The sequence below is a fragment of the Podarcis liolepis genome (assembly GCF_965112155.1).
Source record: "Podarcis liolepis genome assembly, chromosome: 14".
Classification (NCBI taxonomy): domain Eukaryota; kingdom Metazoa; phylum Chordata; class Lepidosauria; order Squamata; family Lacertidae; genus Podarcis; species Podarcis liolepis.
The window spans coordinates 48183832-48198230 of record NC_139569.1 but is presented as its reverse complement, the minus strand read 5'-3'; the positions used below and the strand labels follow the sequence as shown (position 1 = coordinate 48198230).

The 14399-nt window shown below is 39.7% G+C and overlaps 1 protein-coding gene across 31 annotated transcripts in view; it reads right to left on the bottom strand.

Moving 5' to 3' along the window:
* TCF12 (transcription factor 12) overlaps positions 1 to 14399 on the bottom strand; it is a 147273-nt gene that overhangs the window by 22843 nt on the left and 110031 nt on the right. For 19 of the 31 annotated variants that reach the window (XM_083475722.1, XM_083475723.1, XM_083475741.1 and 16 more), the window contains 5 exons: positions 11492 to 11639; positions 8731 to 8795; positions 6166 to 6244; positions 2997 to 3070; positions 779 to 850 (listed from right to left, as the gene is read on the bottom strand). In XM_083475722.1, coding sequence (XP_083331848.1) covers positions 779 to 850; positions 2997 to 3070; positions 6166 to 6244; positions 8731 to 8795; positions 11492 to 11639 — 438 coding nt within the window. The remainder of the gene's footprint in view (positions 1 to 778; positions 851 to 2996; positions 3071 to 6165; positions 6245 to 8730; positions 8796 to 11491; positions 11640 to 14399) is intronic. The other 12 variants (XM_083475728.1, XM_083475726.1, XM_083475729.1 and 9 more) reach the window with 1 other exon arrangement.

The following is a 14399-nucleotide window of genomic DNA, read 5'->3' as shown; positions in this document are numbered from 1 at the left end:
AGTAGATAAAATACTGAAGACCCAGGTACAAATCCTACCCACCCTACAAACTCCCTCCTAACTAAGCCACAAAGATCAAAAACCGTCCTTAAGACAACTCACAGTCCTTTAGCCCTAAAACCCACCTCATTTGATATTTGATAAAGCAAACATTTTAGAAATTAGTCTGAGCTCAATCCAAATACAATTTACATACCAAAAGGAAATTTGGATTTCTACCCCCCCCTTTTTTTAAAAAAGGAAGTTTGTATTTCTTATTTCAATTTATCACTTTCCCAAACAGCTCAGAACAGTATTTCAAAACTACCATCCTGTAAAGTAGGTGAGGCTGAAATAGTAACTTGCATTAGGCTAAGTGAATTTTGTGGCAGTGTGGGGATTTTGAATCTAGATTTTCTGTATCGAAAACCAACACTCTAGCCACTGCACTGACTATGGCATTTTACTGTCCTTAACTAAGGTTTATTGTTTATTTAAACAGAGTAGAGAAAAATCAGCTTAACCTTGGAAACTCTCTACAAAGTGACATAACAAAATGGTTGAAGGAAATGTGTTATCTACAGCTTTCACCAAACTAGCACCCTCCACATGTTTTGGAGCACCAATTCCCCAAGATGGCTAGGACTGATAGGCGTTCTAGTCCAAAATATCTGAAGGGCAGCTGGTTGGCAAAGGTTACCATACTATACTATATGGTATTTACTGCTACTTGAGGAAAGAATCTGTAAGTAGTGTTAACTGGAAAAATAAAAAGGCACCATCTAAAGAGAAATAGTACCTCACAGACATCCTTTAAGAAGGACATAGCATCTTGCAAATGCTCGTGAAGTTGTTGCTCAACTCGATTTTTCTGGCAAAGTCAAGACAGAACAAGAAGCAAAGCACAGGTTAAGTAATTTTAAAGAGGTGAGATCAACAGCTAGTATGTGTGACAGCCTCAGTGGTTAGTTAAGTTAATTCAACAAAGATTTAAATTATACTGAGAAATGAGAAGATAAAATACTGAATACTGTAGTAACATTGGAAACCTAATTTCCACATACTGCTTACATTTATTAGTAAATGTATGGCAGTAACAGAATACTCTTATTTGTTAGTTGCATGGAAAATGTTATTATTATTTTTTATCATTGTAGGTCTTTGTTCCATCCCCCCCCCCATTAGGAAATGGTACAGTGGTACCTCGGGTTACAGACGCTTCAGGTTACAGACTCCGCTAACCCAGAAATAGTACCTCGGGTTAAGAACTTTGCTTCAGGATAAGAACAGAAATCGCGCGGCAGCAGTGGGAGGCCCCATTAGCTAAAGTGGTGCTTCAGGTTAAGAACAGTTTCAGGTTAAGAACGGACCTCCAGAACAAATTAAGTTCTTAACCCGAGGTACCACTTTACTTCTAGCTATACTTGATTACTGGTTGCCTGCAAGTGAATGTCCTCAGAATCCCGACCAAAGGCTATGTGCCATTTCTATGTAGCACACAACACAGAAGAATAGATGAGAAAAAAGCCCTACACATTCTAGCAATCTGTTTCTCACAGGGCTAAAGAGAGGCTTATGGGAATCTCCAGGCAGGCAAGGGAGCAATAAACTTCTCCTGATGTTATTCCCCAACTAGTATTCAGAAGTATGCTGCCTCTGATCTTGGAGATAAAATGTGCCATCATGACTTGTAGCCACCAACAGTTTTATCCTCCATTGATATGTCTAGTCGCTTTTAAAGCCATTCAAGTTGATGGCCATTACCACATTGTGAGGTAGCAAATTCCATAGTTTAACATTGTGTTGTGCAAAGTAGTGCTTCCTCTTTGCATCTTCCACTATTCAGCTTTATTGGATGACCCTGGATTCTAGTTTCAAGAGGGAGGGAGAAAAACCTCAACAGCCACTTTCTTTACTTTTTTTGTTTACCATGGCATTTGCCTTCTTTTCTAAACCAAAAAACTCTAAATGCAACTTTTTCTCATATGAAAGTTGTTCTCGTCACCTAATCACTTTGATTATCCATGTCCAACTCTATACAGTGGTACCTCGCAAGACGAATGCCTCGCAAGACAAAAAACTTGCTAGACGAAAGGTTTTTCCGTTTTCGATTTGCCTCGCAAGACGAATTTCCCTATGGGCTTGCTTCGCAAGACGAAAACGTCTTGCGACTTTGTTAAACCGTTAAAACCATGCTTCGCAAGACGAAAAATTCGCTAGACGGCAAAACTTGCGGAACGAATTAATTTCGTCTTGCGAGGCACCACTGTATTATTCTTGTTGAGATAAGTGCTCTGTAGATATGGCAGGTGTTAAAGAAATATCAGAGATGGAAGTCACAGCAACAGCGAAGGAAAGTTAGAATCAATCATCTCTATACCAATTTCCATATCAAATTATCAAGCCCTTATTTCCTAAATAAAGAGTTATCATACTTTTTGTAGCAAGATGAGCAAGACATATTTTAATACTTTTCATAGAAACACAGAATAGTAGAATTGGAAGGAACTCCAAGGGTCATCATCTAGTCTAATCCCCTGCAATGCAGGAATCTCAACACACAGTTCCCCATCCAATTTGAAACCATACCAGACCCTGCTTAGCTTTGCAAATGTGCTAGCAGTTTTACTGCTGCACCACTAGTTCCATTGTTATGACAGTTTCATAGTCAAACACTGAAGACAAAAACAAAAAATGCAATTTTTTTTTAATTGTGAAGTATTTGCACACCTTTTTTCTTGCATGAATTTGCTGATGGGTTACAAAAAGGTAGCATAATTTCTAACAAGACTATCACACAAGCTGTCTTTAATACAGAAGCTTGATGCCCAGCAAACAGATGGCCAAAGACCCACCCTACATATTTGTTATTGTTCATTTAAAGACAGCCATTTTTGTTAGCAAAAAATCAATTTGTAATGCTGTACTACTGCTTCCTTTAAGGACTGTAGAATTTATTAAAATTAAAGTGCTATCTTTTGGCAATGAAGTCATAACTAGCTTTAAATAATTCTTACCAAAGAGTGCAGAGAATTTTCATAGTTTGGAGAGGAAGGGGCTTGTCCTCCAGTCCTTGACCACTGACTGGCACCTGTCAAAATCAACCAGAAGAAATTCTGATGCAGGCAGGAGAAACAGGAAACAAAAAAGGCAATTTACTGCAGCAAAGTGAAGTTCCACATCATTTGTAACACAAGACTTCTTAGCTTCTAAAACTTGAGCTTTGGGAAGGACTGTAGTTCAGTGGCAGAGCACGTGCTTTGCTGGTACAAGGTCCCCAATGGGATCTCCAGGTAGAGCTTGGAAATGCTCCTTCCTGAAACCATGGAGAGCTGTTGCTGGTTTGAGTACACAATACTGAGTGCTAGACGGCCTAGTGGTCTAATTCTGTATGACGCAGCTTCCTATGTCCTAGAATTCTATCACAGATGCCAGGAGTTTCCTAGATAGTATGGTAGTTTCCCAAGAGAGACAAATACGCGCCAACACAAATGTTATTTACTTATTTACTTAAAACAATGGATGCTGCCCATCGAGAGGGAGGGGGGAAATCTTAGGGCAGTTTACAATAAAATAACAAAAGCAGATGGGGAAGCAATGAATATTCTAGTAGAGTTAGCAACTGAACACCTAGTGATGTTTCCCAAATGCTGGATGCTCTTTGCTATGACCCTAAATTGAGGCAGATGAAATAACCTCCTGAGAGCCTAACATGGAATAAGATCAGAGTGGCATGAAATCAGGAGTTCCTTTAAATAGCATGAATTATTTTAAATGAATGCAAAACTCAAAGCCAACATATTACATCAGAAAAGTTATGACTCTGCTGAAAACAGGAATCCTATGTAGAAATTAGCCTTGTCAAAAGACTCCCCCTTGCACCCTCTTTCTTAGTGGTGGCTGGAAGCAGAGTTAAGGAGGATACTATAGAATCCTCAGGACTCAGCAACTGAATAATCCTTCTGAATAAATGAAACAAAAACATTTTCTACCCAGACCCTGGAAAACTTCTCAACAAGAGGGATTCTATCCTCTGTCCAACTTGTTTAATTACTGCCTCATTTTTATAGCCATAACACCATTTGCGGGGAAAGACAGGCAATATAAGAAGAGTAAAGTAAGCTATTACACTCCACACCTATAATAGATCAGGATTATTGTTAGGCTTCAGAATAACAGACATCAGCTATTTTGTGTGGACATTTCACCAAGCAGCAAATGCAATACAGAGATTGCTATAAAGTTTTTTGTATAAATTGTACAAACTATATACTTTAAGAGTTACATCATCCTGCCATTAGTTCTAATTCCTTGTTAAATAACAAATTTAAGTAAATTGGGCTTTCATAAGTATTCTCTGTGTGTTGAACAGCTGTTCAACATTTACTTGGCAGCTGAGGCCCTAGTATCAATGGAAGCAATAGTATCCGCTTAGAATGATGCAGCTGCCGAAAGTACCTCTCCACACTAGACAACACTCAACCCGTTCTTACAAGCAATTCACAAAACTCCTTTAGAGTATTTTGTTTTAAGGGCACAATAATGTAACACCCACAGCATTCTCTCTTCCCTTTCCAGAACACAGCAGCAAGGAGTAGAAATTAAACACACACACATATTTCACAGAAACACTTTTTCAAAAGGAAACTCAAGGTTTGTGCAGCGTTATTTAAAAGCAATCTCACCATCTTGTGTTGTTTATGCAAGGTTTTCCTGAAATGCCTCTAAATTCAAACAGGAGTAGTACTAAGTGTTAGTACTACCCAGGGTAGATGCACAGAACATGACTAAATTAGGTTAATTTCAATGAGTCTACTCTGAGTAGGACTAAGTTGAAGATAATTTTTGATTTTTGTAAGTTACTTCATTATACAGCAATTTTAAGCAGCTAATGAACTAAAAAGTACCTAACTATACTATCCTAATCCATGCTGACTCAAAGGTAAATCCCATTGAATTAAATGATGTTTACCCTCAACTAAGTGTGTTTAGCACTGTAGCCCCAAGGTCTTTAAAATGTAGGTGTTTCTATTATCAAAAACGGCCATTATGACAGTTATATCTTGATTTTGCTTCATTTAATTAAGATTAGGAAAACTGTGAAAGAACAAATCATACAAACAAAAAACTCCATCAGCATAGAATCTATCAAGTCAAACTACCGAGGGTGAAACCAGAACCCTAAAAAGCAAGGTTGTTGCAATGGCCCCATGGTGGTATGTTATGACTGGGCCCCTTACAGTCTGGCTGAGCATGGCAGATCTCTGGGCTCTCCTTGTCAAGCTTGCGTCTATGGCTGTGATATCAGCAGAGAAACCAAATTAGCTGACAGCCTGTCGGAAATTTGGCAGAAAGTGTATCTCTGTGAAACCAGACTGCAACATCCAAATTTCTCTTAAGAAATAAGCATATACCCATCCTTAAGAAGGATATGCAGAATACAATAAAGAGTAAAATGGGTAATCTAATCAGGAAGACATTAACTAAAAACTGTGAGCAGGGCTGGGTGATATCAACTTTTCAACATCTCAGTATTTCACCAGCCAAACATCACGGTCTGGAGATAGACCGCAATGTTGAAAAAACAAGCTGCATTGGCCCCTGCCCACAAAGTGCCGTGTGAAACTGCTGCGGCTCTCACTGCAGGAGCAGTTTCACCCCAGTGCCTGGGACAAAGCAGCTTGTTTGCATGGCTCAACTGGGGTGCAGAAGGGCTCCTGATCCCCAGCTGAGGCAATCTCAGCGTTCCCCCTGCTTGCAGACGATCCAGTGCTGGGCTGGGGGCTCTTTGAACTGCTCGGCTGAGGGGAGCGGCAACCACGCTCCCCTCAGCTGAGCAGTTTCATGGAGCCCCCACCCAGTCGCCAGCCCATGCAGATGGGGGCTCCGTAAATCTGTTCAGCTCAGGCAAGGACAGCTTCACGTTCCTCAGCTGAGCAGTTTAAAGATGCAGAGGGAGGAACAAGCTGTATCACACTGTATGAGGGCAGAGTGGGATGGCGGTTACACTCAGCATGAGGAGTCAAGAGTCTTGACTTCCTCCAGTGGGCGTTGCTAGCAGAGGGACTCAGGAGCGGCGGTGGTTTCACCAGCGATATAGCTGAGTGAAGCTGACATTGCAGTCTGCTCCTCATACTGGTCCTGGGCGATATATCACCCAGGCCTAGCTGTGAGAGGTGACCTTACCTGTGAGAGGTGATGGTGATCCAACAGGTGTTGAAGGATTCGAAGGGAAACTACTGCTAGTGTGGTCAGGTGAATAAATCTAAAGGAGAAAAGGCACAAATGCAGTAATTTGAACTAATTATTATACATTAGCAAACTGTCAGTACATACAAGGTCATAGTTTCTGTTTGAACATTTTTGAAGGAAATAAGATGGTTAGAAAGCATGTATTGATATATCGCCCAGCCCTAGCGTGCAACTGATCTAGCACAATGAAGTGAATAACCAGAGTTGTTAAGTTGCACCATAGCTCTCATTCACTGAGACAGAGTCAGAATTTTCTAGTGCCAGTGTTCGAAACTCCCATTGTTCTAGGCGCATTTTGCAAAGGACCAGACCATGTGAAAAATGAACATAATATTTTAGCTGCAGTTCATTCATTTTCAGCTTTGTATTCTTGTTATTAAAAAAGCGCACATAGACATTCCATTGTTGCGCCCATAAACTAGGTTTAAGGTGCCATTTAGCTCCTAGCTTTCATATCTTGGTTCATATCTATGTCTTAGTGAATAGTGCCCTGTAAGTTTCGGATGCATAATACTCACTTTATAGTCTTTCTAATAAGCATCTAAGAAACCTGGGAAGGCAGAACAAAGCCTAATATAATCACAATCGGATAAGATATGATGCTTTTAAAAAAATAGAAGAAAGAAAATGTGTATTTTTAAAAGCCCACAGTTAAAAGAGACCAGTATTTCTTATGCAAGTGAGGGCTGCTACTCTTGCTGCTGATGACCAATGAGGAGGAATTTTCTGGGGCTAACACGTTTTCTTGCAACAAATAAGAGCCCTCTTTTGATTAGTCATGGTCCATTCTAACCAGTGGGATGCCAATATGCCTGGCCAAATGAAAAGCCCTCCACACAAAGCCTAAACAACTGAGAGCCTGCAGCACCAAGCCTTGGAGCTGTTAGCACACTGTTTTAAAACAGAGTACATTTCAGTTAAGCTTTGTCATGCTAATGTCACTGGGCCTCAAGGAACAAAGGCCATTCAGGAATTACTTGGAAAAGTCAACTTCCAAACATTTTCTCCTCCTTTGTTCAAGGACTACTGGCCATTTAGCTATCTAAGCGGCACAAAGGCTGTTCCCCCCTGGTTTGGAGGTAGGAATCAAAACACAGGTTCTGACAAAGAGATTTGATATAATCAACAAAGTTAAACAGCTCTCCACTTTGATCTCCTTTAAATTAAAGACCAAGTGTTTTGATTTGGCATTAAGCACTGAAATAAACCAGATGTTTCTCCTGCCATATAACCCTCCATGGGCACAATCTTAAAAAGGTTATTGTTTGGCAAATGTTCAGGGAAACACATTACAAATGGCACAAATACCCAGATTTTCTTTGCTTTCTATCTACACTGGTTCATTATCCAAACCAATGTATAATCCGTTGGGCTTTGGGAACTTTGTGTAAATACTTTCATGTACAATTCTCTTTCTTGCCTACTCTGAGATTAAGACCACAATTATCCAGGCTTAAACCTAAAATAAAAGAACCTTTGCAAACGTATTATCTGGCCTTACATGTTTAATCACATAGTGGTCTGTATGGTCTTTAATACTTAAACCGAGGAAGAATGTTGTATCTTCTGATGATTCACACATGAAAGGCTTTTGTTTTTGAAATGATGCACACCACCCAAATTTTACAATTAGACACTCTTTTTGTTGCTACTAACAATATTCAAAAGCTAGTAAAAAGAAGCAGGTTCACAATTTCAAGAAGATTTAACTACTTCAGCAACAGTTCATAGTAATATAAAGGGATCACGGTGTGTTTGTTCTTGAGTTTTCTTTTTAACCTGGTTCATAGCACTATGAACTGTTGCTGAACAGTCTACTTCCTGAAGTATAGCTTGCATGACACTGTTTGGGTCAGTGGGAGCAGGTGGAGAAATACCAGAATTCCAAGTGTGCAGACTTTAGCATGAACTGTTGGAGGAGATGGAATGCATCACCATCAGCTATGATAGAAATGGTTTATGGAATGACCTACCAAGAACAGCACAGGATGGGAGACCTAAGTTACCACGACAACTGAAGTCCACCCTTCAGTTACATATACTTCTTCTTTCATCCAAACACAGTAAATCTACACCCCTGCCACCTCCTGTCCTCTGTCCAACTGCCTAACCATACAAGCTAAGGTTACATTGGGGGTTTGGGTTAGGAACTTGGCCTACTCCCTCCCATTTCCCCCTAGAGGGCCTTGTTAGCCAAACTAGTAGCTGGGCAGGGATCAAATTCTGACCAACCCAAGCAAAAATGGCCTCTGTCAGAATAGTTAACTGGAGCCCAGGACAGCAAACAACAGGAGATAAAACAAGAAAAACAAATATAAACAATTTCAATACAAATGCAGAAAACGAAAGATATCCACTTCAAATGCTTGCTGGAAGAGGAAGGACAACAGAGATGGCGGCAGTCTAATATTCAATGCATATGCCTGATATAAACAAAAGGACAAGAACTTGCATGCAGCTTAAATTATTCCAGAAAGTGCTTCAGACAGTATTGCTTACAGATGCCAAGGCTTTTCCAAGAGCATCCCCAGTCTGTGAGCTTCCGGCAGCATTGCCTCTGTTGACTGTAAAGAAAAAACAATGTGAATGTTGATTTAATGCAGAAGATAATTGTGGTATGCTGCTATTTAATCCTCATGCTCTTTCAAAAGGATTACTATGATTTAAAAAGCAAAAATATGGGGAAGACCATAAGGGGAAATTGGATTCACTGGTGAATTGCTCTTCTCAGTGGTACAGGGGTGTGGGAGTCTTAATATTTGGGAACATACCTCATCTTAGTTGTGTTAGGTAGGTTTAGGCTGTAAATACCAAGAGAAGGTATGGAGAGCTTTCCTTACCTATACACAAAACCCCAATAGGATTGACAAACTTTAGAATAGTTATAAAAGCCACCAGACTGTCAGCAAAATGAAAAACCATGAAGAGGATAGGACATATGGCCATCCCCAGGACTCTTACATAGTTAGCCTGTAACCCAGAGCCAGGTCAGTTCAACTTGGGTACTATATTCACTGTTATGGGGGATCAGGTGGCCTCCACCATCCTGATTCTACTGAGAACAGAAATTAAATGCAAGCCCAATCTTCCCTTTCTCTAGTGGTGTAGACTTCATATCTGGAATATACTCAATCCTTTAGACAGGTAGAAAGCTACGTTTTTCCAATTATTAGGAGCCAGTCTTTGCAACATTTTCCTCCCAAATGCAGCATTGTAGACAATATACCTTTTAATGCTTTATACTTGTATGTAGTGCTAGCACCATGTAGTGAACACTGTCCAATAGCATTGCATGCTCAATCAGATTAAAATTTGCAGGAGATTGGAACTGTAGACATAATACCATCTGAGTAACATCACTTGGAAAGACAGGCGAACTAATGTCAGTGTACTGTAAGAAGCAAAGATTGCCAGTGTTGAAGCAATGATTCTTCAACATCAACTTCATTGGACTGGCCTGTTGTTCAGATACCTAATTATTGTCTTCCAACTACTCTACTCCCAATTTAAGAATGGAAAGCATAATGCCGGTGGTCAACAAAAGAGGTTTAAAGATGCTCTCAGGGCAAATCTAAAAATGTAATATAAATGTAAAGGTACCCCTGACCGTTAGGTCCAGTCGCAGACGACTCTGGGGTTGTGGCACTCATCTTGCTCTATAGGCCGAGGGAGCCGGCATTTGTCCACAGACAGCTTCCAGGTCATGTGGCCAGCATGACTAAACCGCTTCCGGCAAATCAGAGCAGTGCACGGAAACACCGTTTACCTTCCTGTTGGAGCGGTGCCTATTTATCTACTTGCACTTTGACGTGCTTTCGAACTGCTAGGTGGGAAGGAGCTGGGACCGAACAACGGGAGCTCACCCCATCGCAGGGATTCGAACTGCTGACCTTCTGATCGGCAAGCCACACTGGCCTGTAAGCACTCCAATTGGAGAACAGCCTTTACTAAAGGTGTCATGGACTTTGAAGAAGCACGAACTCAGGGTGAAAAGGAGAAATGAGCTAAGAGGAAGGCATGTTTGGCAAACCCTCACCGTGATCAACTCCCACCCAGAAACCCATATCCCCACTGTGGAAGGACGTGTGGATCCAGAATTGGCCTCCACAGTCACTTACAGACTCACTGTCAAGACTGTATTCATGGAAGACAATCTTACTCAGGTACGAGGGATTGCCAAAGGAGAAGAGGAGTAACTTAACCTCCACTGCAGTTGTTGTTCAACAGCAGACTGTTAATAGCTGAGAACTGCACAGCATTTCAGAATGAAGCTGTAAAGAATGTTGCTGACAAAGAAACCCTTTGTGTATATCACCTTTGGGGAATGTGTGTGTATAAATTACTGTTTGGGAATCTCAGAATCTCCCACCACCAGATTATCTAGCAACCAACACACTGTTTGTGAGTTCAACAATGAGACCTGCAATACAGCCCAAAGAGGTCTCTAACTCCTTCATTAAATCTACTCAAGCTGCCTTCAGCACCATTTAAAATAAACATTTTAATGCATTTCTCACAGAAGTTCTGTAATAAAACAAGTGTATTCACCAAGTTGGTCTACAATCTGACATTACAAAAAAAATAATAATCCTCCAAATTGGGTACAGACAGCCACCGTTTTAGGAGTGTCTGATATGTGGGCAACTGTGCACACATGCATCACACCAAACCAGGAAGTGACCCGAAAACATCACAAAAACGTAACAAAAAGGCGTGGAATGCAGGCTTTTTCGATGTTGTTTCAAATATATGTGATCTCACTTAAACGTGCAGAGCACTGGAACGTAACCCCCGCTTAAATATGCAGTTGTGTGTACTTTAGAAATAATGCCCACATCAATTAAACAATACTGTCAGAGTTTCCTCACCTTTAAGAATTATACACTACATTCTTGAATGAATCCATTAGTGGGGCAGGAGGGGGGGATAAATTTTGGCTGAGCTCTCTTGGTGAAAAACAAAGTAATGAATTGGAAGCCCAGTTCTCACTTTGTATAATAATTTGCCCAGCACTAGAAAGTACTCCACACTACCAAATATATCCACCCACCCATCCTGCCCTGGAACCATCTCTTCAGGCAAAATTCCAGCAGTCAGCACTGACAATGCTGTAACCCCAAACGATGCAACAAAAGCTTGTGAAATGACACATTCACTTTCACACTCCACATGGACCATTAAACAGCATCAGCATGGACATACAGAGTTCTAGACTAGTCATAATCTTCCCATGATGCTTTAGGGATTCAAAAAATCTCACCCAGTATGTTGTTGTTATCTGATCCATTGACAGGTGGAGTATGGGAGGCAACATATGACGAACTGCTGGTACTGCCCCGGTGGAAGCTAGACATTGGAGGAAGGCTGGCGTTTATATCCGATGGTGAGACTGAATGTGGGGGATAGCTCTAGGAAAAAGCAGAAAACGGGGATCATAACCGAAATATGTGCCTTAGTTAGTATTAACAAAATAAAAAGTAAACCAAAACATGCAAGTTAAGAATGTCAGAACTGTCTATCTACAACAGACCAAAGTTTATCTAGCTCAGGAGTGGCTAGAAATGTGTCATGAATATCAAGATTCTATCCTTAGCTATTAGGGCTAACAGCCACAGATGGATTGAGAGACAATTCAGATACAATTCAGATGCTTCCTGCTAAGTGAATGAGCCTTAGGGTTATGTGGTCCCCACCCCTTCCTAAGCTATGAAGTCTAGAAGCTTCCACTTTTTTTTGCAAAAAACACACAATTTGATTTTATTAATTTAGAAAATAGATATATATTGTTCAGTTAATGAGAGGAAAGTTTTAATAGATACAGTGTGGTGTGTGTTTTTCTTGCAGTTTGACGTGTGTGTTTTTTTTTATTAAAGATTTTCTTGTTTCACAAAAGTAAGTGTAATGTCTCTCATATTTTTTCCATGTAACATTTTTACAAATCCGTTTCATTTGTTGAGACATTAGGGGGAGAGAAAAAAAAAGAAGAGGTGGAGGGAGGGAAGATGGGTGGGGGTGGGGTCGGGTGGCGATGTTTCTGTTATGCTTAATGTATGTAGGGTTTGGTGTCAGCGTTACTTGTGCTGTTCACTTGTGTTCCTTTGGTGGAGAAGCTTCCACGTCTGGCTGTAAACCTCACTGGTTGCATTCAGATTATAAAAATATTATGGTTTAAAGTTGGCTTCTGTCTCCCAGCTTGTTTGAAAGCCATTAACCACAGTTCCCAGCCAGGACATAATGGGAGAATATGGTGAACTGCAACTTTCTGGGCTGTTTTACTACTCACACAAAATGAGGAGTGAAATGGCTACATGAGGGTGACTGAAGCTTATGCCTTAATTTTGAGAACTGTGGTATAAAAACAACCAGGATTCAAAACTATGGCTTGAGCCTGGCATGCTCTAACAAACCACCTTGATATAAAAGGAAGCTGAGGTTATATTAAAACTGTAAGCAAAAGCTTCCAATCTCCTCCTCTTCCTGTCAAGGAGGGTAAGGCACAAACCTAGGGCTTATGTAATCTTATTCATGTTTTGCGGAACTATAATTTCCTATAAGACCCAAAGTGATGTTTCCTGTTCTATTAGAACTTCAAGATAACTTATTGGATAGTCACAGCCCATTCGTATCCAGAGGTACCACTGTAAATATAAAATTAATGGGGAATATCATTGCTTACATCCCTTTAATGTGAAAACTCTTGGTAGAATGTAAGCCACTGCTTCCTGTCTATTTTATTATGAGTTACAGGCTCCTCAGACAAATTGCCATCACCCAGGATAAGAATGTGCAGGAAGACTGAAGAAAGTGAGAGTAAACTTACAATATTAACAAACAAGAGCTTCCCCCAAGATTAAACTATTTTATTATTTATTTTATTTATTTCAAGTATTTATATGCTGCTTTTAATAAGAAAAGATCACAAATCGGTTTACAAAGAAATAGCAAAATAGGAGTATGTACAATATTAAAAATTGTCGAGAATCCAGCTCGACATCAGTAAGAAATCAGTCAGAAATCAGTCCCACACCAAGATGACTTGAAGAAAAAGCTTTGGCTTCAGCCGTGCCATGTTTATTGTGTGCAGTAAGAAAAAGATCATCCTCCCTCCTCCAGCACTGAGCTTGCTCTGCCTGGTACTCAGAAGTAACAAATCAAAGGAATGTAACCTTGCTTTTGCCCACAGACAAAGAGAGTGTTATGCTACGTGAGCCAATCATTAGTCTAGCATGAGGTGTTCACTTGCTCATCATGCTCTTAGCAATATCTCGTGCTGTAAAATCACTCTGCAATAATAAGAACTCTGCTCATGCTCTTATGTACAAGCAATCATTTTCCCACATGCCCTCTTTTCTTGTTTATATTATAAGAGGAAATCTTAATCAGAATCATATATCTCATTACCTAAGCGTTTATATTTTGCAATATAAATTCCCCTTGTAACCCCTGTGGTGGGCCGTGGTCGATACCACCATGCAATATATTGGGAAATCAAAAAAAGGCAATGAATACAACACACCATAATAAAACCAACAATACATGCAATTACAATCAATAATAAATTTCTTAACCATAATCGATTAGGCAACCAAGAAAATAACCAATCCCATGGATCAAAACCTTCAGGTGGATTCAAAGGATTATGAGTTATCATTTGTTCCATATAATCAATAGTAGTGGAGATATTGGTTGATTGATCAGTTATATACATACAATAATGAGAATGAATTAAGGCATAAATTCCAACTTTAGAGGCAAGGATTACATTTAAAGCATAAAAAGTTTATAAAGCAACTTCTCTCATTTCTGACTTTTTTTGTTTGTTTGTTTGTTAATTATTTTTAAAACAAAGATGATAGAATTAAAAACAAAGCTTCGGTCCAATTTGCCACAGAATAACCATAAATCAGATTGAAGCAAATATGTAGATTTACTGCTCTTTCTCATCCAGTCCAACCAAACATAAAAATCTCTACACGCAGCCTGTTGTTCATAAGTCACGTAGGTTGTGACATTATTAACTGAAACTTTCGGTCTATCACTCATAGTGGTAATATTAAAAAAAAACAAGAAGATCCATTAACATACTCATAGGTCCAATTACAATATGGATAATGACCTAAAAATATACTATTATTATGATTAAAATGAAAACAATAAGACACTATTTC